The 26,956-nt window shown below is 30.5% G+C and overlaps 3 protein-coding genes across 6 annotated transcripts; 1 reads left to right on the forward strand and 2 right to left on the reverse strand.

The window, feature by feature from the left end:
• Window positions 1–1,993: 1,993 nt before the first annotated feature.
• SFP11 (sugar transporter ERD6-like 6) lies at window positions 1,994–11,832 on the forward strand. Of its 4 annotated transcripts, XM_069293126.1 has the most exons (20): window positions 2,025–2,164; window positions 5,555–5,759; window positions 5,842–5,904; window positions 6,405–6,494; window positions 6,752–6,811; window positions 6,910–6,975; window positions 7,067–7,132; window positions 7,256–7,331; window positions 7,689–7,753; window positions 7,833–7,925; window positions 8,059–8,139; window positions 8,264–8,348; window positions 9,691–9,737; window positions 9,812–9,874; window positions 9,960–10,019; window positions 10,145–10,204; window positions 10,331–10,390; window positions 10,827–10,941; window positions 11,020–11,148; window positions 11,479–11,832. In XM_069293126.1, the coding sequence occupies exons 2-19, from the start codon at window positions 5,571–5,573 to the stop codon at window positions 11,130–11,132; spliced, it is 1,452 nt and encodes a 483-aa protein (XP_069149227.1). In that variant the 5' UTR covers window positions 2,025–2,164; window positions 5,555–5,570; the 3' UTR covers window positions 11,133–11,148; window positions 11,479–11,832.
• Window positions 11,290–13,892, reverse strand: LOC543933 (alpha/beta fold family protein). Its single transcript, NM_001247607.2, has 4 exons — window positions 13,079–13,892; window positions 11,983–12,072; window positions 11,826–11,893; window positions 11,290–11,587 (listed from the first exon to the last, which is right to left on the reverse strand). Exons 1-4 carry the CDS (start codon window positions 13,781–13,783, stop codon window positions 11,452–11,454), a joined length of 999 nt encoding a protein of 332 aa, NP_001234536.2. The 5' UTR covers window positions 13,784–13,892; the 3' UTR covers window positions 11,290–11,451.
• A 4,211-nt stretch (window positions 13,893–18,103) lies between these two features.
• LOC101258225 (GATA transcription factor 19) lies at window positions 18,104–19,614 on the reverse strand. The gene is made up of 2 exons (XM_004233673.5): window positions 18,853–19,614; window positions 18,104–18,759 (listed from the first exon to the last, which is right to left on the reverse strand). The coding sequence occupies exons 1-2, from the start codon at window positions 19,300–19,302 to the stop codon at window positions 18,451–18,453; spliced, it is 759 nt and encodes a 252-aa protein (XP_004233721.1). The 5' UTR covers window positions 19,303–19,614; the 3' UTR covers window positions 18,104–18,450.
• Between the last annotated feature and the right edge of the window lie 7,342 nt (window positions 19,615–26,956).

The raw sequence follows: 26,956 nt of genomic DNA on the forward strand, positions 1-26,956 counted from the left end.
CACTTAGGACAAAATAAGACATGTAGGATGTCATGTGTGTCTACTTGCTCAATTTCATGCTAGTTTAAATGTCTACTTATGCACACCCAAAATTTAAGAACATAAATATAATTTAAAATTAATTTAAATAACATATTTATATATTATGCCAAATAATATACTTTGCACCCTCCCATTCTCAAATTTGACGTCAACAGGAAAATGACCAGTAAAAGATGAGATCCATTAGGACATGCATCATAATATGGATGGACATGACTTGATATCATGTCAAAATCAAACTTCGAACCTAACTCAAAATTTTAGAAGATTAGCTCTTTGTGTAAAAATTTATCAAAATCAATATTCCAGGATCCCTCAAGTATATGGTTTCTCTAGCATTCTCATTTTTGAGCCCACATATTATTATGTTCTTTAGTCCCACTGTCCCACATCATCAACTCACAAACTTTCTAAAACATTTACTCATATCCTTTCTTCACCCCCGACGATATTGATTTATTTTATGATCATAGAAGATAAAATAACAAAAGAATGTATACATTCAACTAACCGTCATTTTTGGTTTTTGTTTCGCGTATATATATGCATTAAAGTTTGATTAAATTTTGATTCGCATTATAAAATCTTATGTATAAAGTATTTTTTTGCAAAGGTGATTCCATATCTAAGGAGACTCGTATCCAAGGTCTTTTAATGAGGAGAAGTCGATAAAATGATCCTTACCCAAAATCACTTGATTAAAGATGAAGAGTAGTTACTACTCCACCACAACATTTATCAAAATTAGTGAACCATCATTATGATAACCTAAGTTAAGGGTTGGAAAATTAAGTACCCAAAGCGAGTTTGTTTTAGTTAGTTTGATCAGGTCAAACGTTGACAAACCACAAAATCAAAGAAATTAATTTGGAGAAAAAAAAAAAGGAATTGCCCAACCGTTGTTCTTACAAAGTCACATGAAAGTCGATAGTGATTCCAATTAATAATTATTATCTTTAAAAAAATTATTCTTTTATTAAACTAAATTAGAACAAAAAAGATATATGACTATCTAAAATAAAGTAACTGTTAGTTGAGAAATAAATCCAAAGTAACGCTCTTTTTTTTTTTTTATAACTAACATTCCATCTCTTTTACTCTAATTACTTACTGTGCAAAGGAGTAGTATCATAAGTCATAACTAATCTAATTTTCACTGTTTTGCCAATTTGGCATTCTCAAATCTCACGTGCCTTCCGGCCCCTATCAATTATAGCATTTTATAAAACATAAGAAGTAATATATTCTCCAGACATACACTAAGGTCCATTATTATGGAAAAACTCTTTTGGAAGGCTGAAAAAATTTATTATCTTTGTCATTAAAGCTAAAAATGTTATGCTTGGTTCGCGTAAAAGATAGGTTGTAAGTATAAGCGGAATCAAGTAAGATCGAAAAGTTTCTTTAAAATTCTTTTGACAAAAAAATATATTACTCCTTTGTATTATCTTTTAGTATTTTAAATTTTCTCATGGCTGCTCCACCACTATTGCAAAGGTTATTTTGTCGTTTCTTAAGGGAATAAAACAAGGAGAAAAGTAGACAAATCCCGCCCATATATACTTCTCCACTAGCATAGTCAATCCCTTTCAAATCACCCCATATATACTATGCTTTATTATAGATATGTACGATAAATAAGTGTTTAAGTGAAAATTAATGTTACGTGTATAAAGAAATAAAGTTTCTACGATTCCCTGGCTTTCACCTTATGTCAAATAACTCAAGGACATGATTATGATAAAGATGAATAAATCCTCCCTAGGGGACAATGTGTCATAGAAAAGTACACTTGCATCCCTAGTAAAATTTCTATGTAAGACCCCCCAAACGACATCAACACATTATTGGCTCTTTCAACTGAAGTGTTAATTTTTTTAAAAAGAATTTATCAGGTTTGGATGTGTACAACAGCCGAAAGCGAACAGAATAAATTCCTCTATTTGTCATACTTTCAACTTCTATCGTCAAGTTTGACGATATTTGATTTTTGATCTTGAGAGTTAGTAATAAGTTCAAGATTATTTCTTTTCAACTTCACTCAAGTTAATTTACTGCGAAATTACACCATACAATTTGGTAATCCATGAGTCCATATGCCAACATATGTGATGGACTAAAGGTGCGTCTATATTTTTCCCTCTTTTTCTATGGCCTACTAAAGGCTTGCCCAAAGTTTTGGAATGTTGCAAAGATCGAGCCCATTCTAATTTTTAATCCACTATAAGAAAATTATAAATTATATGATAATTTTTTTAAAGATTAATATGAAAAATTTTAAAAAAAATAAATTTATTATGAATTTTCATATTAAATTTCAAAAAAATCTTCATATAATTTACATTTTCTTTTAAGTGTAGAATATTTTTTTGAAATCATATCTAAATGCATATCATGTAATAAGCATTTAACTATATTTCATTAACATTAAATTATAATTAATCACACATATTACTCATGTGAGAAATGAAAGATTCAGTATATATTAAATCTGAAAAATAGCAAAATCAACGTGCAATTTTATATATATGTATAAACTCAAAGCGAATAAACTACTAATCACTTTTATATCCTCAATATGCCATGACAAATATATACATCGAGGAAGAATGAAGATCACAAAAAGAAAATTGAAAAGAAAACGCACAAAAATAAATAATACTAGTAATTAATTTTTGGTTGGTTACCGAGTAATTGATAATCATTAATTTTAATACTCGGTATATTTTAAAAAGTATATTTAATCATCAATTAACTAATATGTATTTTTAATCTCTTTGTATGTTATTTCTCAAATATATTTATAATTATATAGTGTCGAAATGAAATAATAAAATAACCTCAATATAATATAGGAGTAATTAAGTGATGACACAATTAATAACCATGATAAATTTGTTGGCCATAGTCAAAGAAATTAAGAGCCTATTTGCTATTGTTATTAAGATTATTAAGAGGTCAGAAATGTTGTTTTTTTTAAGTTTATGTTGATAGGAAAGAATCTAAAAAGATTATGTTTTTTTCTAAAAAAAATAAAAACAGAAATAGAAAATTAATTTTTAAGACTAAATATTCTTACATATATACATATTTATTATATATCCCTTAGTAATAAATTATCAAATTTGATAAGTTTGATTTATTTTTATTTTTTATTTTTATACAATAAATTTTCTACATATTTATGTTTCATATTAATATCTATATATTATGTTGTATTATTTTACAGAATTAAAAATAAATGTGCCAACAATATTATTGTAGGATTAAAAAGGAGAAAAGGATTTCTCTTTTTAATATTTTTTAACAATATTAACTACGTACAATATTGATTGAAAATTTGAATATGTACATTTTAAATAATTAAATTAAAAACGTAATTAGAGCTTTTACATGTTTAAAATAGTTTTTCTCTATAAAATAATTTTAATATTGAAAGTATATTGATACTTATTCTTTTTCTTAATTTGACTCACAGAAGAACTTTTTAAAGAAAATCAGTCAATCACAAATTGATTATCAAAATCTTTTTGAAAGGAATTTGCCAAAAAATAATTGCTTTTTTGAAAGCATTTTCTAAAAAGCTATTTAAGAAAAATGCTTCAAAAAATAAGAGATTTTAGAAAAATTTATTAGGTATGAGGCACGCCATGTCATACTTGTGTGAGGCATTCTTTGTTTGAAAATCGACATAGATGGAACTCATTTGTCAAGCTAATAAAGGGATATCTTTAAGTTGCCTTTGTTTTTTGGTATAATACATAAACATGACTCTTAACTTGACGTAAACAAATAATTATACCCTTCAACTTTGAATGTGTACAAATAGACAATTAAACTATTATAAAATTAAACAAGTAGACACGAGTGTCTTTCATATCATAATACACGTAGGATGCCATGTAGGATACAAAATTGCCACGTAGGACGAATATGTTTATTTGTTCAATTTTATACAAGTTTAAGTGTATACCTATGCACACACAAAATTAAAGGTCATAATTATCAATTGACGTCAAGTTAAGGATCATAACATGCATTATGCCTATTTTTTGGTTTTATGTTCCTTGTTCAATAAATTTTGTGTTTTGATCTTTTTAATTTTTTTTATTCTCTAAAATTATATTAATCAAATCTTTTAAGAATTTTATTTGCTGATCTAATTAGGTTTTGCTTTTCTTTTTTTTACGTACTGAATTTTAATTTTAATGTTTAGATTCATTATACAAGTTTTTAGTTTTTTATTTCAATATTATTTTTTCTATTCCATGCTATTTATTCTATTATAATAAATAGTTGTTTGAAATTTATTTTTTAGTTTATAAAATTAAGATATAAGTAGTTTTTTAATCCTAACAATTATTGTTTTCTAAATTATAAATAACTTTTGTAAAATTTCAAAAATTCTTTTAAGGAATAAATTATTAAAATTATTATTTATATTAATAATTTCTTAAGAAACGTGTAAGAAGAGTAGATAAGCAAAATATTTACTAAATTTCACCTAGCATGAATTCTAAGAATAAAAATATCGTATAAATAGATGAAAATAATATGTATTTATGTTGATGTTTATGGATGTTTTTTTTTTCGTTTTTTTGATTGTATGGTAATAGTATCAAAGCTCATGTAATTGTTAGCCAAGATCATTGATATTTTTTCCGTTATATTTAATTATTGAATAGTATTTGTAGATTGAAGTGCTTTTAAATTATGAAATTATTAAGAGAAAAATAAAATAACTTCTTAAATTTAGGCCTTCTTTGTTTATCATATTAATAATCTACTTTTTCTTTTACAAATTTCTATAAGAAATTGTAAATAGAATAATACTTTTACTAAGTTATACCTTAATTTTCTTGGTAACTTATAAATTTTATTTATATATTCAAAAATAATTAACTGTTATAGTAATAAAATAGAAATTTTATCATTAACTATATCTTTGTAAATTAACAAATAATTATAACTATTTTAATAATATAAATAATCAAAATCGAGATAAAAACAATATCAAAATGTTATAAATAAAATGAGTCTCACAAGATTTTTTGGACTTTATATTTTCCATGAATAATGTTATTTAAGTGAAAGTAAAAAATTTATTAGAAAAGAAATCAAAAACGAGAGAAAGAGAAATTTGACCATTTATCTGAAATGGATCACCTGGCAAATTATAAATGAGGTCTCATTAAACTTTTATCCACTATATTATATTTGATCATGATTTTTAAGAGCAATATCAAACGACCTATATAAACCTGCATATTTCATATTTCAATTATGTCACTGATATTAAATCAAAATAAAATAAAATTGGAACTATTAAAAGGAAGTTAAATAAATAAATAGAAAAGGTGTGTCCATTCCGCTTCTAGTGGCGCGGGAAATGTTTCACCGTTATTTTAGAGTCAGTTGCGAAGCATACGCCATTAACGTTTTCATGAATAATCCCTTTCACCATTCTACTTCTCCTCTCATCTTTTTTCACCTTTATCCTAAACGGAAACAGAAGACACGGAACAACGATGAGTTTCCGAGATGATAACACAGAGGACGGGCTTCGGAAGCCCTTGCTGCATACCGGTAGCTGGTACCGGATGAGCTCCCGCCAGTCCAGTATGATGGGATCCTCAGCCCAAATCCTCCGCGAATCTATCTCCATTTATCTTTGTGTTCTCATTGTTGCATTAGGCCCAATTCAATTTGGATTCACTGTATGACGATTAATTTCCTTGCATTTCCATATACAAATTTTATATAATTAATTGTATTATGGTTGCTTTTGTAATTTTGTAGTGTGGCTACTCTAACCCTACCCAATCCGAAATCACCAGAGACCTTAGACTTACCATTTCAGAGGTATTTATATTGTCTTAGTACATTTATTTCCGTTTTTTTCAACAACATCAGGGAAACTGGGGTAGTTTTTTGGTGGTGTATGTGGTACAGTAAAATGAAAATTTGTTTCTCTCCCTATATATATACACAAGTATATATCAAAAAATTGATACTAATACTATTACGTCGCAAATTAGAGTGTTTGATTAGACTTTTCTTTTGAGTAAGTATCTACAGATTGATAATAATGCTAATTGAAGCAAGTGATTTGTTATATGAAGTTACAATTGAAAATAATTATAAGGAATAGAAAATGAGGTTTTCATGGAAAACACTTACCTTCCTACCAGACACACCGTGTATCTAGTGTAGTGAAGCTACAAGTTCTAAACGGAAACAATAGAATTAGTGACTGAAAGAAACCGTGGGACTTTTCTTGAAAAAGTTCATAGGTGGCCGATTTTATTTAGTATCTTCTTGCTGATGTATGGTTAAACATAGTGTTATTTTTTCATGGACAGTTCTCAATCTTTGGATCTTTAGCAAATGTTGGTGCAATGATTGGCGCAATTGCAAGCGGTCAAATATCAGAATACATTGGACGAAAAGGGGTATAATTCTAAGGCACTTTCAACTGTTTAGTCTTGTATTCTTAATGCCACAACCTTTCCTTCGCATTTCTGCTTAAAAAAAGAAATAAAAAGTTTTCACACATCAAATCTGTGAGCTACATGTCACCAAAGGAGCAACTCTACCGTTGGTCTAAAACTTTTCTCAACAATAGTTCAACACTATGATAATCTTTTATTTTTCTTTCTTTGGTTCTTTAGTAACTTTCCCAGTTACCTCATCTCTCTCTGAAATACAGACTCTAATGATTGCATCAATTCCTAATATTATTGGATGGCTTGCCGTTTCATTTGCCACTGTAAGTGATTAGTTGTTATCTCTTGCTCATTCTGATTGAATCTGCAATTTTATAGGTAATTTACTTGACCGTACATGCCCTTTTCCCACTTTTAACAGGATGTCTCATTTTTATATATGGGAAGGCTGTTGGAAGGTTTTGGTGTCGGCATTATTTCCTATGTGGTAATCTTAAGTGTTCAACTTCTCTACTTGTTCTTCTTGAAGTTATGGTTAATAGTCCTGCTTGGTGAATCTTCTTGCTTGTTATCTGTAGGTGCCTGTATATATAGCAGAGATTTCACCTAAAAACATGAGGGGAGTTCTTGGATCCATTAACCAGGTTGGTTTTGTATTGGGATTTAGAGATATCCCTGGTCACTCAATTCTCTAGGTTTTATGATATACAAATAAAAATGGCTCATTTTCAATTGAAAAAAGAAATAATTTGATCTCTTGGCATTAGCTCTCTGTAACAGTGGGGATTATGCTGGTATATCTGTTGGGATTATTTGTAAGCTGGAGAGTGCTTGCTGTTATAGGTGAGCAATACAGTTTTTCTTTTTAAATTAGCTTAATTGCAATAGTTTCCCTAACCATGTGGTGATTGACAAACTGATTGTTATCTTATTAACTTCTCTATTTTAAGATGGTAGAATTAGTAGGATTTTTTTTTAATCAAGTAAGCATTTGACGACGTTCATCTTGTTGAAACAAGTTTTTCATCTTTCTAAAATTCCCTTTCCTTCTTGAAATATTTGAAGTTATTCTTCATCTGCAAGTTCATTGAAGCAACTCAAAAACATTGAATGAGCTGATGTCTTTCTGTTATAATGTGAAGTCATTTGTATACCTGATTTTGAACATATTTATTAATAATCCTTTATGTCACTCTGCAGGAATGTTACCATGCATGGTTTTGATACCTGGTCTATTTTTTATACCTGAATCTCCTCGTTGGTTGGTATGAGTTCCAAACTTATGTTTGTCACAACTAGGTTTTCATTTTTACATTATACTGATGTCAATGCTGCATTATTTAGGCTAAAAATGGGCTGAATGAAGATTTTGAAACTTCTTTGCAAGTTCTACGGGGATTTGACACAGATATATCCTCAGAAGTGAATGAGATCAAGGTAATATGTGGAATGTGTTAAATGATGATTTCTCAACTATTTTGAACCCTCAAATTGCACTGCAAAAACTTCTTGCAATGCAAACTACTAAAAATGTGTTCATCATCATTTGATTCTCCTGTCCTTGTCTCAGAAATCTGTGAGATCATCAACTAAAAAAGCTACCATTCGGTTTTCTGAGCTTAAGATACGGCGATATTACTATCCTTTGCTGGTACACATTTGTGTTGAATTCCTTAATTATGCTGATTTATGTCTGGTATCCTTGACTAGACAAGGACTTGAAAGGAAACCCCCTACTCTTGTCAAGACTCATTTTATCGGCTGATTTTATTCAGGTAGGTATTGGACTACTCGCACTCCAGCAACTCAGTGGAGTTAATGGTGTTTTATTCTATTCCAGTAACATCTTCAAATCAGCTGGTCAGTTCCGTTCCTTGATTATCTGTTAGAAATGCATACCTGAATTAGCAATAGGAGCGGGGATTTTCCATGGTGCGCACCCAAAGGGGGTAGCTGCTGCGGGTTTCCCTTGTCATTAAAAAAAAAAAGAAAAAGAAATGCATACCTGAATCATCAAATGATTTGAAACTGGCAGTTACAAGTATTATCACACCATTCTTTTTGTTCTTTACTCTGGCTGGTAGAAACAGAGTAAGTAACAACCCGGAGAGCAGAAATGGGAAAAAGAATTCCACGTTTTGCATGAAGAGTATAATGAATTTCTTCCTCTGCATCCTAGATAACACCCTGCAATAAATATGGGATGACGAAAGACTTCGTTTTGTGTGAGGGGGGAGAGCTCAAAAGACAAAGTTTGAAGTTTTGAACTATCAACTTATTCCATCTAAAAAAGAAACTATCAACTTATTAATAAGAAAAGTATTAAAGCTATTAACTGTAAAGGAACCGTAGAATGTATATCACCTGGTAAGATCAAGCCTACTTTTAAGGTACTCTTGAAAGAAAAAACAATAAGTTGACTAAACACAATAAACAGTTTCTTTTTAAGTTGTTTTGAATTTTTATTTTGATGTTTGTGAAAACGAAGTTTTGATATTTATGTCCTTTTCAAATTCCTTCCAGTACTTCTTGCTTTTGCTTGAACGTATGCCTGGAAAATCTGCTTGATGGAAATTGATATGGAACTTAGCCATATTTCATGAGTGTCCATTCAAATATGCCATGCCTTTTGAACTATCATTTTCATTTTGTTGGTACCTGAGAAATGATTCCCATGTTGTGATGATCTCTCAATCTAAGATAATATACCATTATCCAGATTCACATACACTGCAGTGCCAAAAGGTAATATGCCCTTAAGCAGATCGACATATACTACAGTTTGGGTAAACAGCTTTACCAAACACCAGCTAGAGACTTGTATATTCATTCATGACCCAACCATGTTGTAGCATGATATCCACCTTGAACAAAATTTTTGATTACATTGTCAGCAAGAGGTGATGAACTGGAGAATTAGACAACAAAAAGTCGGGACCACATCTGATATCAGGATGAAGTTTTTGTAGTAGATTCAAGTAAAATAGGCAAGTTACTACGAACTATTGTCTTAATTCTACATTATCGCGTGCAGTATCCCACTCTAAGAAGGTATCACGAGCCTTCTCTTAATTTGCCAAATTAATTCCAGGTGTATCAGAATTAGACTTTATGTATAATACCGCCTAATCATAGAGACACTATGAAATGTTACAACTGGTTTGACATAGGAGTTTAATTGTAATGCTCTTCAAATTGGCAGGAATATCATCCAGTAAAGCAGCAACATTTGGTATTGGGGCTATTCAGGTAAGCTGGTTCCCTTGGATCTAGTCTTAGTTTATATTTATATATTATTCCAAGTTGATGTACATCTTTTATAGGTCATCGTCACTGGTATCTCTGCATCACTGGTGGACAAGGCGGGACGCAGGCTACTCCTCATTGTAAGCCCTTCCAGAAATTTCACATGAAGTTTCTATTGCTGAAAAATAAAACAAATGGATAACTTGATTATACTCTTTTCTTTAGGTATCCTCATCTGTAATGACTGCTAGCAGCTTGCTTGTTGCAATGTCATTCTTCCTGAAGGTCAGTTGAATTTACATTCATAATAATTGATCAAGCAATTTCCTGAATTTAATGAGATCTCTTTCTTTCTGTCGGGATTGACTTTCTTTATATGTCATTCCACAAACTTTTTCTACTCAATCCAGGAGTTCACCTCTGAAAATTGGCATTCATTCTTTGCAGTATTGTCTCTGGTTGGACTTGTGGTATAGTTCCTGTCTTACCTTCTATTGTTCCAACCCTATGATCCTAACCCCCCCCCCCTGCTCGCATCTCTGTTCCATTGTTGCATTCTAGCATATCTGAGACACTTAACGTATTAATTTTTACAGGCCTTGGTGATGGCATTTGGTGTTGGATTGGGATCCATACCTTGGATCATAATGTCTGAGGTATAACAAAGCTAATCTATAGTTCGGGAGACCAGGAAATATATATGTTCCTAAACATAATTAAAAATAGAGCATAGATGAAACTTGTAACATTTTCCGGAGAATGTGGTTGAGAAATTTGAGAAAAACTGACATACAGATCACCCCGTTAAAGGAGATAATATTAGTTTTAAAGGAAGATCAAGCATTATTGCAGGTTTCTTTAACATATTAAGTAACTGCCAGGACAAATTTTTGGTTCAAACTTTCTTCCTAGAAAATATTCTTACTGAACTTGAGATGTTATTCAAGGACACTAGCATAGGTTTTACGATTCTCTTTATTTTTTGGGATTTAAGAGCCTCACTGCTCTAATAAATAGTCCTATTGCACGACAATAGGAAGAATGATCTGTTTTTCATCTCTTGAGACATCAAGTTTTTAATTGGTTGTGCAGATTCTGCCTGTAAGCATCAAAAGTCTGGGTGGCAGTGTTGCAACTTTGGCCAATTGGTTTTCAGCATGGATTGTTACAATGACAGCAAATTTGCTTTTAACTTGGAGTAAAGGAGGTTTCTCTCTCTCTCTCCGTTTCTCTATTGGTATTCACACCATGCTTGGAGTGACTCTAAAGACTGTAAATTTGGCAGGAACATTTGCTATCTATGCACTGGTATCAGCTTTTACGGTGGTTTTTGTGAAGCTTTGGGTTCCAGAAACCAAAGGAAAAACACTGGAAGAAATTCAGCAGTCCTTCAGATGATACAAAATAAAATTGAGTAAGACGAGTATATGGAACAAGTGATGCAATTCCAGCCTGACTGAAAAGTTGTTTTTTTCCACTTCACCATGTACCGCTATATATTGTCCAAGAAGTTCTTCTCGTGTACTGCTAGTGCTTGTGGAGCTAACATCTGCAATTTGCAATATATGTTTGTATATATTTGTTTAAGATGATGATTTCAAATTCTGAACCCAAATTACATAGTAACTAATATTACAGAGGAAGCACATAGTTGTTTTCCTTTTCATTGACAAAAAGTTACATGATATTACGATAGTGAACTTTGCAGTAGTGTCCTTCACTTTTGGGCTTTTTCTGCATGCAGGGATGTAAGGAACTGCTTGAGACACTTGTTATAAACGCAAGGTCGTTCTAGGTGAACCAGATGCCCTGCCTTGTCTATGCCATGAAATGTAGTCTTCTCACCCAGTTGACTGGCATCAAGTAAAGCAAAACAATCAGGTTTATTCAAATTCTCTGTGGCACTTGTACTAAATTATTGTTGATGTAGTAGTTTGAATTATATACATGGGCCATATATTAAAATGGTGCATTATTGAACTACTTATTACTATAACTTCTATGTTAAAAAGTTTCTAATGTGAGATCTTGTATACTACTCCTGGAGCTCATATGTTTGTTTGAGTATATAATATAAGCCTGAAAACTTACTGTTTCATGTTCTGAGCAAGCTCCAAATTGAAAATTTGATCATTCTCACCCCAGAGGAGATGTATTCTCTGCCAAAAAAAGAAGTTGGAAAAATGGCTATGTTTTCTAGTTTTTTGTGTGAAATGTTGAAGAATAGAACTCATGAAATTCCAATTACCTGTGGAAAATTTGGAATACTTGTGTCTTTGTTGCTCACCACCAACCCTTCTAGCAGCTCTCCTCTTTCCTTTCTGTTGGTGAACATTACCTGACATATCGTCAAGTGAGGGACATTTTAGATATGAATCACAACGATGACATCAATGTTGTTGCATACTTGTATTAGTATAAATACAAAAATTCCTTTCTCTTTTTACCCCCTCTCTGGGAGCTCCCACCTCTTTTGGTGACTCGAACTCACAACCTTTAGGTTGAAAGTGAGAAGTGTTTACCATTCGAGCAACACTCTCTCGTCTATAAATACAAAAATTCCTCTCCAAGATTATTAATTTTATCTCACCAAAGTTATGAACTTGCTCTTTTAATATTATCGAAAGAAACTTGAGAGACATTCAAGAATTTGGTTAAGAAACTTGGAATTTTATTTGTCTTGCACTAACGGGTTTGAAATTGACGAAGTGACTGAAATGGGCTTTTTAGTCACTTGGTTTATTCACATATATATGACGATAAAAAAGTAGAAGATAGTTGATCGTAAAACGGTAAAAGCAGTTAGGTCTAGTTGGTTGAGCAAACTGGCAGTGATGTCAATAACATATGGCTGGATGACATGTGTAATAATGAACTCACAAATTATGCAAGTCTACGTGGTGCCCCCCCTTTTTTTTTCCTTCTTTGTTGACAAATGTGTAAAATGTAGTTATGGCCTTGTAGGAAAATGTATGCCATAATTTCTTCAACTTATTAATGAATTCAATTGTCTCCTCTCTTATTTTCCCTTTTTTATCTTTTGTTGGCAAAGAAAAATAGTTAGACTGTTGTATATAATTTTGCCTCTACCAAACTTTCAAAGTATAAACATTTTAGTTTGCCGTTAACTGATTCCTCAGTGGAGAGCATTAAAGCCACACGTAAATGATATACTATACTGTGACAACCAACTAACTAGTAATTTTTAGTTTATACATCGGTAAACATGAAGGATTCACGTCCGAATTTACATGAAAAAACTAAATATTTTGATACTCATGATCGATCCATGTGAAACAGAGAGAGTTGTAACTTTTTGTTAAATAAAAGAAAAATGAACCAACCTCGAGAAAATCTCTATGAAGACGATCAGGGAACCAAAGCTTCTTGTAAGCAGCCACTTTTAGCAGGGCCTTAAGACCCTTAACAGAGGTAGGCAGCAGCAGCTCCGAAGAAGATGAAAATCCCAAACCATTGAGCGTGGTAGTGCTAATGGAATCAGTCATCGCTAATATCGATCCAGACACCACCAACGCCTCAACTAAATCTGGAAACATTTCCGCCATCTTAAACGCCACCATTCCTCCATAACTAAATCCAACCACTACGCATTTTTCCACGCCTAATTTCCTCAGCCCTTTACCCAAACACTCTGCTTGAAAACCCGGCGATCTATCGGAGCTATCCGTAACTGATCCGCCGAAGAAAAGTAGGTCCGGTACATAAACAGAGTATTTTTTAGTTAATGCACCGATTTGAAATTGCCACGTCACTATTCCTTCGCCGGCAAAGCCGTGGATTAGTACGACCACGGGTTTGTTCGGGTCGGGTTCGGTGGTGGAATCAGGGGAAATAGCATATTGGTTGTTGGAGAGAGGAGTAGTGGTTGTGATTTTTTTGTTTTTCTTCGTTTTTTGAATTATGGTTTCAGAAGGAACCCAAAAATTCATAATTGTGCCTGGTTCTATCTCTATACTATGAGGTCTGATTCCAGCTAATTTCATTAGGCCATGTAACAATGGTTTTTGTGCTTCAACCAAGTTCACCATTTTTTTATTTGCAAGAAAAATGTTTCTTGTGTACGGAGGAATTAAGGATAGAAGAGATGAGAGGAAGGGGATTTTTAAAGTAAGGTTAGGTGTTGAGTTGTTATCCGTTATTCGTCATTAAATGTAACAAAGCTTATATTATACAAAAATTCAATGACCAAAGATGATGCAGTTGGTATATATAGTTGCATCTACTTCTAGAATAATTCTATTCGTAAGTGTATCTCTGTGAACTAGTTGACGTACTTGTATGAATACACTAAACGACTAAACAACCCCAAGCCCCACAAACCAAAACAAGAAAGAAAAAAGAAACAATCATCACCTCTAGAATTAGACCCAAAATTCATTTTTATTTTTATTAACAAGCATTTTAGAATATAATGAGTCGCAACATGGTCCATATAGTTGCCTCGAAAAACGCCCGAAGCCCCTATCTTTTGTGGTGAGTGACACTACACAAAAAAAAATATATATCATTAGAACTAATGCTGGCAAAAATTTTAACATTTTTTATTAATATCAATATTTAATATCGCTAAAAATTATTTTTGTCATAGTGTGGTGATCAAATGAATTTTCAACAATGATCGTATTTTTTGTATTGGACTTTTTTTTGTTTTTGATATTTAGCATTCGTATTTTAAGTTCAAGTAAAAAACTCCATAATAAAGACAATGTCATAATGCAGAGCTTGTTGGTTTACTCTCAAACTCAAAATTTATGTTTAAAGATAATGAAATACTTATCACTTCACTATAACTTTTGTTGGTTGCACGCCGTGAATATTTCTTGCTATGATAGCATTTAATATGATGAATTGTATATTGGAAGTTGAAATAATGCTGTGGCCGCAATTCACGTTTAATTAGAACCAAAAATATGATATTGACGAGTGACAACTATATATAGTACTAAGGTAGTTCAATGAAAAGGGCCTTCTGACTTCAATTATATTATTCAACAAGTCCCATTCATTTTAGCTAACAAATTTATCTTAGCATTGAAATGAGGTGAACTACTTCTTGATAGAACTTGAATCTACCTTAGAATTTATCAAATTACTCCAAATACTTACCACTAAATTAGATATGTGCTCTTCTTCAAATCTAGCTATATATGACTATCAAGTCTCTATCTACATGCTACTGTATTTTGGTCTAACATCCAATTCAAGTTCACATAATTTTTGTTGAGCTGGTTAAGAGTGATAGAGGAACAACTTGTCATCAAACCTCTACTACGTCTTCATATACTTTTTTAAAAATTATATCTACCAATTTGACATAAGAAAAATATTATTGTTACGGCGCAGTAATCATGGAACTTATGCAATTTGCCGATGGTACGTACTTTGTCTCATTCTTTTGAGTCAATTAAAAGGCCTACCACTCGTAGAACGTAGGATATATGTGTACTCACTTAATTTTAAATAAATTTAAATAAATATTGAGTATATTGAAGGTGATGTCATCAGTTAAAGACCAAGTTAAAGAACATGTTTGTATATTATGTCTTTATACGCATAAATCTATATGCGTAGGTTTCGTTGAATGGGACATATATATGTTGATTGAATGGGACATATAGATATTGAAAGAGACTTCTAATTCAAAGTATTAATTATGATAATTCGCGGAGAGAAAGTGAAGCTGAATCTTGTTGGAGAAAACTGTCAAAGATTTAATCCTTGTACACTTCAACCAACTTTTTGCACACCTCCTACCAATACATATAATAGTAATAATAATAATAATATATATTAGTATATCTTTGTTTCAAGATTATATCCGTTGAAAAACTTAATATAATGATGATAAAAAAATGTCTAATTTACACTGACGATTATGTGTAAAACATATAGTAAATCCATAAAATAAACGTTCCAAGAAAATTATCACTTTTTAGTCTATTTGACACAATCTAATTAGAGAAAAATTGAGGAGCATTTTTTTACGGTACAAATAGTTTGAAGATCATGATTAATCAATTGGGGATTTCTTGCACGTCATTTTACATATTTTATGGCCTTGATGGGGTCAGTTTACTATTAAACAATTTATTATTAATTGAATGCTGATTATCATTTGTCTTCCTATACAATACAAAGTTTGTTTAAATTTTGATCAACCACACTACCTACTTTCGACCCACATTGCACCGATCCCTTTCATTTGTGTAGACTTTTTTTTTGGGGGGTAAGCCAATAATTAAAGCAGAGTGACTATACGAGAAATGTGTATACACATTTATGTATTGTGCATTACGACTTTTCTGTCTACCTAGCTAGCTTCACAATCAATGATAAATAACATTTTTACTTACTTTATTTTAGGTGACTCGAACTTTGATATAAGTTTGTGGGTGATTTCAAATTTGGGTAGTGTATTTTACTTGGGATGAAATAGAGAGATTGTTTTCGAATAAACAACCTTAACTCAACCAAAAAAAAAAGTTTATAATGATTATGAATATTTATAGTTAACTATCATGAAAGCAATTTCCTTGTCCATGCCAAGAGTTATGGGCTTCAGTAGTATAATGGCCAGGTCATTTCATCTGCTCCGTGGGCTATTTAAAGGGATCAACACTAGAAGCCCAACCTTCATTTCAACTGATACTAGAATATTATTCCGTCATTTTCAATTAAAATATGTTTGTATCTAATCATAGTATAATATATTTATTTGCTATCCAATAGCTTTCGATATGATTAAAATACCATATTCTGGCAATTAACAGAAGGAATAAATGAAGTAGAGTAGCCCTGGACACAGAAACACGAAAAAGTTGACCTCTTTACATGACGTTTCATTTGTCTCATATGACAATATGCAAATTCATTACTTTGAAATTGGGGCAGTTCATTTGGATTGTTTTGAAAAATTATGTCGTATATAAAATTAAAATTATTTATTTTAATTCATATACGTAATAAATATTGAATTTTATTGATTTATTCTCGTATTTACTTTTAAATATTTTGATAAAAACAAAATCTTATTCTGCCACTCAAGAGTTTGATAAAAGTTGAAAGGAGTTGCCAGAGAAGTTTAGCAGAGCACAATGAGCGAACTCCAATAAATAATGTTGGGGTTTTAAAATTGACGGTTTAAACTTGTCCAAAAATAAAAAAGTTTTATAATATCGAAGATTTATGTGATGAATGTTCCTTAAATGTGGTTATTTCTAATTTATATTTTAAATGGTGGTAAATAGGCAGTCCAAAAACTAGCCACTACACCTAAATTTTTCCAGATTAGTCCTTCACTTTGTATATGTCTTTCACATGGTAAACTTATCTTCAACCGAATCTTGAAGACCCAATAGTGAATTGAAATTTCTCTTGTTTCAATTTATACCACATAAATATCTCTATCTTTTTTTTAATTATAATTTTTTGTCATGCCTAGATAAATTGAGACACAAATGAAAAGCCATAATTAACGTATTTCAGGCACCCGAAAGAGCCAAAATGGAACATCACATCATGCAATGCATACATACAGAGAGCCCTTTAGTTTTCTGTTACAGCTAAACACTGCAATTTCATTTTCATGTTCTTCAGGACCATGCTGTACTCAGTGTTCTGTCCTGTTGCACTTCAAACGAAAAGACCAAAAAAAAAAAATTGTTGTTTTACCAACTGATTTGACTCAATTTGTATGACTATAAATCATTTCGTTAACTATAAAATAGAATTTTAAAATTAAAATGTTTCCAACTATTGGAAGGTAACAAATCAAAAAAAAAAAAGTTTGTACATATAAATTAAAACATAAAGAGTAATTGTTACCAAAATAATCATCTCAGTCATAGTTAACTCAAACACTGATTGAAACTAATATTTCAGTTGTGGCCCAGAATGAAATGAAATGAAACGAACTACTCGTACTAATTAATAAATTAGGGGCGGAACAAGGTGCAGAGTGTAAGATTTGCACTATATATCTAAGTTTAAATTTTAATTTTTTTATGTTATATATAATAAATGTTTATCTAAATATATTTTCACCATATGATGGCTTGTTATTATATATAATAAATGGCAAATCTTTTTTATCTTTTATGTGTATTTACTTTGTCTTGAATTTCTAAACAAAAATTTCGACTCTGCCACGATTACTAATTCAGAAATGCAGGCATGTAGCAGTAGTGTAGCAATAATTCTAGTGACACACAGAAAGCTAAAAAGAGAGTGTTTCAGAATTTGCCGGCAGCATAAACAGTCGAAAACTTTCAGTTGATAAAGAGAGCAGTGTTGGTGGATCATCATATTCAAGAAAGTGTAAATTATATGGACTAACAGAGAAAAAGTGATAGGAGTCTCAAAAGTAACATATGTATATATATAGATATATGATTGATCATCATCAAAGTGAAAAGTTAAAGATACTAGGAGTAATGTATATAACAACTAGTACCCAAAAGGATGGAAAAAAGCCAAGAAACATAAAAACATAGAATTAACTCATTTTCACTCCATCTCTATGAAAGAAAGACTTTGGACCATAAAAAGATAAAAAGAATTTCTTCAACCATGGCCCACCATCATCATGACACGTCATCAAATAGTTTCATCTCCCGTTTTAATTTCTTCTCCTCTTGAGATTAATGATTAAACCTTGATCCTACTACTTTTGATTTTAAAAAAAAATAAAAAAAAATCATCTAGTAAAGTCATGAACAAGGCTAGGCCTATCAGCAACATTGAGACGCCAAGGAAAGAATGGAATGGCGGTGGCGGCAGCATCGGAGTCACGGTGATGCTCATTATCCTCAATGAACCTGAACTCATTTCCATAACTAGCTGAAGAGAAACAAGCCATTTTTGTTGGCTGTGAATGGTGATGATGATGAACCCAGTGTTGATGCGTCGTCGTTTCCGCTCCTCCTCCACCATTAGCCGTCGCTGCTGCTGCACTCGCTCTTCTCTCTTCTTTCTTAAAACGAATTCCACACGCATTGCAAAGTGACTGCAAAAAACATTTTAAGAAAAATAAATAATAATCTTACTTGTTCATCATTATAAAATGTAAATAAATAAATTAAAAATGAATCACATATACCTTAGGTCCTCTAGGTCCATTTCTCCAAAGAGGTGTAGAAGTGGTGTCACAGTTTGCACAGCGGCGAGCGACCAGTGGATCAGTAGTAGTAGAGTTGTTGTTGGCACCACGAGTGGACTTGTATTGAGGAGTAGTAACATGTTGTTTGGGATGAAGTATATCCCAGAAATTAGAGATGCAGTTAGATGAAGAGCGAAGACGTTCATGTTTAGAGTAAACTGAGGATCTCTTTTCATGATTGTCTTCATTGATAAGGCGTGTAGAAGGAGTTCCTAAGGAAAGAGTACAATCAACATTGGAAGACGAAGAAGAGTACATGTTTTCTGAATATTCATGGGAGAAGAGCATTGAGAATGCAGATGAAGTAGTAGTACCACTACTTCCACTTTGGTTATGAAAAAGACCGCATGAACATGGACCAACCATACTCCCACTACAACGATGCATCATTTTTTTATTTTTGGACTTGTTCAAATTAATCAACGAGGAGTTTATAGAGAAAGGAGGGGTAAAGAGGGGAATAGTTATAAGGGAAATGTAAGTAATAATAGAAGGTTTGAATTGAATTAAGTAGAGAGAGAGCTTTGGGTTTAGTAGTATTGTCTGTTAGCTGATATATATAAGTTGATAAAATGTTGAAATACCAGTCAGCAGGTGCAGGACAGTCCACGTTGATCGTTAAACGTTTCTTTGTTTGCAGAAAAAATTGCAGAGAGGGATAGGGACCATATGATCATGTGTGACATGAGAGACTGATAAGCTAAGCAAATGCCATGTGGTCACTATATATATAGTAATACCTGAGTTATACTGCTAGTTCTCATGTCTTACGTTATAATTTTTTGTAATTTCATATCTATAGCTAAGAAATAAATAGGTCATAACTCATTATTGTTAGTCAAAGGAAAACCCACGTGACAAGGGGGAACAGTCTTCCAGGGATCTGCCTTCTCCGATCACGAGGCGACCTGTCTCAACTCTCAACTCAACACCCAATACTTAAGCTCTCACCACCCCTACCTTTCTGCACTCTCCCTGCCACCCCAATCATACTGGAAATTACTTTATTTTTTTTTCCCTTTTAAATTATTGGTCATTTTTCAAGTTTATAACAAAGTTGGTTATTTCTCTTATTTTATTTTATATGATTTATTTCTTTTTAGTCAATTTAAAAATAAATAAATATATTTTTTTAACAGAATGATTTGTAATAATATTTTATAAGTATCAAAAGTTTTTATTTCTTATTTAAACTCGTAAATACGATGGAAAACTATTATTTTTCCTATTTTGTCATTAATGTAATTATTTTTAAATATTTTTAAAGTAAATTAAAATTTATGGTAAAAAAATTATATATGTACTAAATGACAGTAAAATAGTAAAAATAATCTCTCTTACATGAACAAATCTTCAATCTCAATGTACCAGATTTAAGTCACACAACATTAAAATTGATTTTTAGCGTTAATTAATTAGCATTTGCCGTTAAATATATACTTATAGTGACAATTAACACTCTTTGTATATGTCTCTAAAGGCTTTAGCGACATTAAATCTAATAACATTTAACTAATGCCGATAAAAACTTTAGCACTTTATTTATGTGTTTATTTATTATCGTTAAAAGTTATTTTTATTATAGTGTCATGAGACTTTTAGGTTGGGTCAGTGTAAGGTAGTGGTGTTTATAAGTATGAAGGAAAAAAGACCACACTTTATTAGTGTAATAGGCAGTCAAATCCATCAAGTTAGAGTAAGGAATATTGTAAGTGATTGATAAAAATGATACTGAAGAGGAGTAAAAGTTGCTAATTACTGAGTATACACCACTCCTCTCTTCAGCTTAAGGTGCAGAATATAACAACTAGCAGTTTTAGGCATTGTCCAACATCACTAGTAAATTGGTCGTACTACCATGTATTCACGTGAACTGACTTAGAGAATCTATGAATGTTTTAGGTAATCTTGGTCTTCTTGTCATCATGATTATCTATCTATATCAACCACCCTTCACTCTTATTCTTCTCAATCCAAGTTCCGACATTGATTTATTTTTCTAGACTTATTTCTATTAAGATTAATAATTGTCTGGATATAACTCATAAAAATGATCTAGGACGTCTCGTTTGGTCATATATTTTAAATGTGAACCTAAGTCAAATAAATATTTAAAGATAAATTTTTATACATATAAAAAAATAACTAAAAATGACAATTTCGTAATAAACACCCCTGTAAATTATTATTAAATTATAAATTCGAGTTACGAAATAAAACAAAACATGGATAGAGTATGGAGCAAAGATTTAGTGTGGAGTAGACAAAAAGTGGGAGAGAGAAAAAGGGATGAGAAGGAATAGGAATAGGAATCATGAAAATGAGATACTCTGCAATCATCAAAGCAACAAATGTTTGGAACATGACATAGAGAGCAAATCTTTGACTCAAAGATGCAAACTTAGTGTAGCTAAAAAGTACCCTCCGGATTTTAATAATTTGTTTGAAAAGAAAGAAAAAGGGAAATGAAGCTAGATTTGGTGTGGGGGCCACCATGAATCACATATACTAATGATGAAATGTGATGGGGTCCAAAACCAAAAGAGAACAAAAACACCTCTGGAATATCAATGGGATTTGGGATTAAAAGATTCAAAGTCCAAAGAACAAAAAGAGAGAGAGAGAGAGAGAGAATCAGATCATCTTGAGATTGGTGTCACCCTTAGTTCGACAAACGGGAAGACCAGAGACCAGACCAGACCCTCCACTTTCCAAAAGATGCTCTATCAACACACCCCACCATGTTTCTTCGATTTACACAATTTTCATTACCCCTCTATATACTCAAATCTTCTACTACTGAATTAAAAATTGTTAAATTTTTTAATAAGAGATTTAAAATTTTAAAAAGTAAAAATATGAATTAATCAAAGAAGATTTAATATTTATTACGTATATATATAAAAAATATTTTTAATCAGGTATACATAGTATTTTTTTTTTTTACTTTTAATTGTTATGGTTTTTATTTTTATAGTCAAACTACAAGAATTTTGATTAACATTTTAATATATATTTTTTCATCATATTGATATGTAAAAAATTACAATTTATTGAACTTTTCATGTAGTTTTTAAATATTCATTTTTTGCTTAAAATGTTGCATTAACATATTTTAAAATTAGTCAAATTGACTTTCTAAAAGCGCAACATGACAAATAAAATGTAGATGGAGAAATTGATAATGTCTTCTACCGAAGGAGCTTCGGATGAACTCTGGCTTCGCCTTTTACAAATACTATCTTTCCTCTCTCAATTTATGTGTAAACAAACCCATGACATAAAATTGAAGAAAATAAAATAGAATTTCTAAATTTATGATTCAAAACAATTCTTTTAACTTTTCCATATGATCATATAATTTTATTAAAGGAAAAAAAAAATTTAATCAAAAAATTTGGCTAGAATGATATTTTATTTATGTAATTTTACCTTTAAATGTTTATCCCCTTTTAACTATTAGACATTTTAATAAAAAATGGAAAAAAGTATCAGCGTATTTTAAAATTAAAAAATTATAGTTTTTTTTTAATTATAATTAATTTTTTTGCGATACTAATAAAGTATATTGCTGGTTTTGTTTGTTTGTCAACTCTAGCCCAAATATCTATAAAATCGATTAGTTTTTTGGTCATTTAGCACTTTCCATTATAAAAAAGATTTTAATGTAAAATTATTTATGATTTTAAAAATATAACATGTTATCTTTCGATTATGCATCTTTAACACTTAATATATACACGTGTGTTTGATATGACGAGAGAAATTCGACAGCAATTGATCATTCTGACTAATTTCTAACTAAATTGCTCACCATGAATTTAAGTTTATAAACTTAGAAGAAGAAAATATTAGAGTGTCAAGTCAGGTAAAAAATAATTATAGGTAACTTAATTCAATAAATATTGATTGGTAGCCTAAAATAAATGTAAATAATTTATAATTATTATATTGAACACGTAAGATAACTTGTTGTTATAGTAATAAATTACTTATTTCTTTATTAAATATGTAAATTAATGTTATTACATAGAGTTAACTTGCACTTTTTAAGACTTTATTATGTAACTATTTTTAAACAAATAACTACACACAAATTAAACTCACAAATAATATTCATAAATGTATTTATTTCAAATTAAGAAAGGGAAAGGGGTGAGATAATGTATAGTGATTATTACTAGTGACAGATGCGAGGCTCTCCAAGAGAAAATTGGAATAATAACGAAACACGAAAACAACCATCTCAAATGCCAATAAATAAATGTGATATTTGTTTTTATTTTTACGTTTCTTGGAAAAACATAAATAAATACAGATACATAATTTTTACTCTTGTAATCTTAAGAATTAATATGAGACCGTAGTAATTTTTTTAAATTTTTTAATGAAACTCTCTAGGATTTGGTTAATGATGTAAACAAGCACCATTAAATGTTCACATCGTTTAAGGATGACCAACAAATATACTCACGCTTCCCTTCATTAATTATACACCACTCTCTATTATGATGATGATAATGATGTTGTTGTCTACGTGGCTTGTTAGATTTTGTGGGCCCTTTGGGACCAATTTTCCAAATACTTCTCTATATTGCCTCTAATTATTATGGTACTTTGCTGCTTAATACACTAACCCAATAAAGTGTTAAATCATTATTCATTAATTCACGTGCCACGCGGCCCTTTACATGCACTTATCCAACTCTCCATGCAATGCATGCACATGCAAATTAGCTATAACCAACCCCACCATTATTATTGCTAAACTAAAGTCTCAATCTATAGTATCTGGGACATTAATTAACACTCTCTCCATTTCATATTAATTGGTCATCTTATTAAAAATAATTGTTTCATATTAATTGATCATCTTATTAGAAATCATTAATCAAAGATTTTCCTATGTTACCCTTTTAGTTCTTTTTTGAAAATATTTACGTAAATTTTCAAAAAGTTTTTTAAGGAAAGAATTAATAGAATTATCTTTTTATGTATAATTTTTTAGTAATGCGTGTAAAAAGAAAATCATAAAATATTATATAGCATGGGAAAATTAAAAACAAGGGAAAAAGCTCAAATATGCCATCAAACTTTCTGAAAAAATCTATCTATGTCATCAGTTAAAAGTTTGGCTCATCTATGCAATCACCGTTCAAGAAAAGACTCATCCATGCCATTATTTTTTAACAGTGGTTTTGCAAAACCAGTTTGACACGTGGCCAATTGTAATTCGGTGATAATTTTTTTAAATTAAAAAAGTCATAATTCTGAAAAAAGTTGAATATAATTGTCCACGTCATCAATTTTTTAAAATAAAAAATTCTGAATAAAAATTGAATTGATTTAAAAAAAATTAATGATGCGGCTGAATTATAATTGGCCACGTGTCAATAATAGTTTTGCAAACTTACTATTAAAAATAATGGCATGAATATGTCTTTTCTTTAACGATAATGACATAACTGAGCCAAACTTTTAACTGATGCATATATGAGCCTTTTTTGAAAGTTTAATGACATATTTGAACCCTTTTCCCCTAAAAACAATAATTTAACTTAATATAAATCACTGCTTAAATTACATTGATAACATAAAAAGTTTATAGAATGTGTGTATAACTCGATAGAAAGTTAAGTATGGGTCGGGTCCTAATTTACTTTGGTCTAAATTTTATATTTATTTATTGAAAAATCGCTAGTATAAATATTAAATTCAAAACCAATTACAAAACAGGTGCTTCTATCGTAGTTCAAACTTATAAAGGTTAAATTGATGTGATAAGAAATTCCAAACTTCTATACATAAAGATCGATTGAGAGTAGGATGTAACAAATGTATTGTCATTGTCCATATATAGTTGTATATTTGGCCTTGTTTAAATCCAAAATTCAAATGAAGTATACACACTTTATAAAAAGAGAAAGAAAGAAGTGATTCCTCAAAAGTCACAAAGATACAACTGGGATGAATCTCATTTCGTTAGTCTCAATGCAGTCTCTTCTTTAAGCTTTCAATGTGTATAACTAGAGTAAGTTTAGTATAGGTTCTACATATGTATAGATCATATATAGATAGTGTAAAGCAAAAGAAAATTCAAAAGAGAAATTAAAGAGAGTGCAACTATTGATAGATCTATACAACTTATAAGCTGTACTTGTATCATTATAAAAGTTTTTTGAGTTTATACTTTATGGTCAAAAAATGAATCTCAATATTATTCCTCTTAAAGAATAAAAACTGAAACCTCTTATTGTCTCCTGTAAGGGTGGTGTAGCCTTGTACCCAAAGCAAACTTAGATCTCTCTCGAGACTTTTTCTTCTAATGCCCATAATGTCATTTATACCCCTAATTACTTTTCCTGTTTTTGGAACGATTTAAGATCCGTTTGACCATAAATTTTTTAATTATATTTCAAATTTAAAAAATCAGTGATACTTTGTTTTTTAACTCACTTTCTAGGTACTTTTTACTTCCTCAATTCTATATTAATTGATCTTTTTTTTTATATGCATATTAAGAAATCAGATAATTTCACTAATTCATCCTTAAAAAATTACTTATGAACACTCTAAAAAGAACTAATTGAAAGGATAATATGAAAAATGTAAGTAATACTTTTTATTTTATTTTATAAGGTGGATAACTGATATGTGATAACTATCGAGTCTATTTTAGTATAATGATAACTAACTATATGGGATGAAGAAAATAATTTACATTCAAGCATATGATCAACTCTATTTTCATCCATAACTCCATAAATTTAAAATAATTAAGTGAAAAATATTTGAAAACTATGGTTAAATACCTACTAATACTGTTACACAACAGTGATATTTTTTGCTTTTTGCTTTTATAATCATCAATTGTACGTACTAAGATCCCCTTCAATTAAAAAGGTGAAAAAGATAGATTCACTACATCACTGATATAGTTTTATTCCCAAATCTTCTCATCTCATGAATTTCTCGTGTTAAGTACATGCTTTTCATATTTAGATGTATGTACTTGAACTAGATTGAATTTACCTTGTCTTGTAATTTTAGTGCAAAAATGATACAGTGTTCTTATTTCATGAGTTTCTTTCTATTACTATATATACATTTATAACCAATAAATAAATAAATGACAAGTATAGTTTTGGATCAAATTACATTAAAGTGAGTTTTCAAAGAATTTGTTTCTCCAATTTCTAAGATTATATAATTTGCCAATTAAAGCATGGCTATACATTTCGCATGTAAGCTTTGTTCCCTTCATATGTATGCCCAACTCCTTTAATTTCTATTCCGTGAAATTAGTTACATTAATTCACGTACTAAAAACTAGCTCAAAGAAAGGGAAGAAAATTAATATTCAAGTCTTACAAAGAGTAACAATATTATTATCAATCAATACAGGATTTTTATTATTTTTTTAACCTTCAACTCACGTCCAATGCTTAATATCTGATGCGTTGATAATATTGATTTTGGAGATCTCAATATTAAACTATTAGTGAGATGGACGGACATAATTTTGATTTCGGAGACCCTAGTATTGGATTAGTAATGAGATGGACTCTATTCTGAATTCATGTGATATTAGATTTTAGGTTTAACTTATACTCCAAAAGCTAATTTAAACAAAAAAAAATTATCTGAGCCTTATAAAGAGTCCACACATCTCATTAATTACTAATATTAGATTGTTGTCATTCTTTAACACACATTTGTTATCATAACCTCCTAAATACAGATAGGACAAATTATTAAATATAGATAATACAAATTACTAAAAATTTACTAATTGAAGTATGTTGTCCATCTTACCTAAAAGTTTTTGTACCCACAATTATGATATACTACTATATTAAATTGTGTGATATAGTTCTAAAAAAATTGTTAGATATGTTACACATTTATTACTTAATTATATTTTTTGATAAACTAAAGCATTTACATTACATATATGAATCAAACAAAACCTTCAACTAATATATTAGTAAAATGGATCTTAAAAGATACTATTAATAGTATGAATTTTCCGGGTCAGTAATTT

The sequence above is a fragment of the Solanum lycopersicum genome, chromosome 2 (assembly GCF_036512215.1).
Source record: "Solanum lycopersicum chromosome 2, SLM_r2.1".
Classification (NCBI taxonomy): domain Eukaryota; kingdom Viridiplantae; phylum Streptophyta; class Magnoliopsida; order Solanales; family Solanaceae; genus Solanum; species Solanum lycopersicum.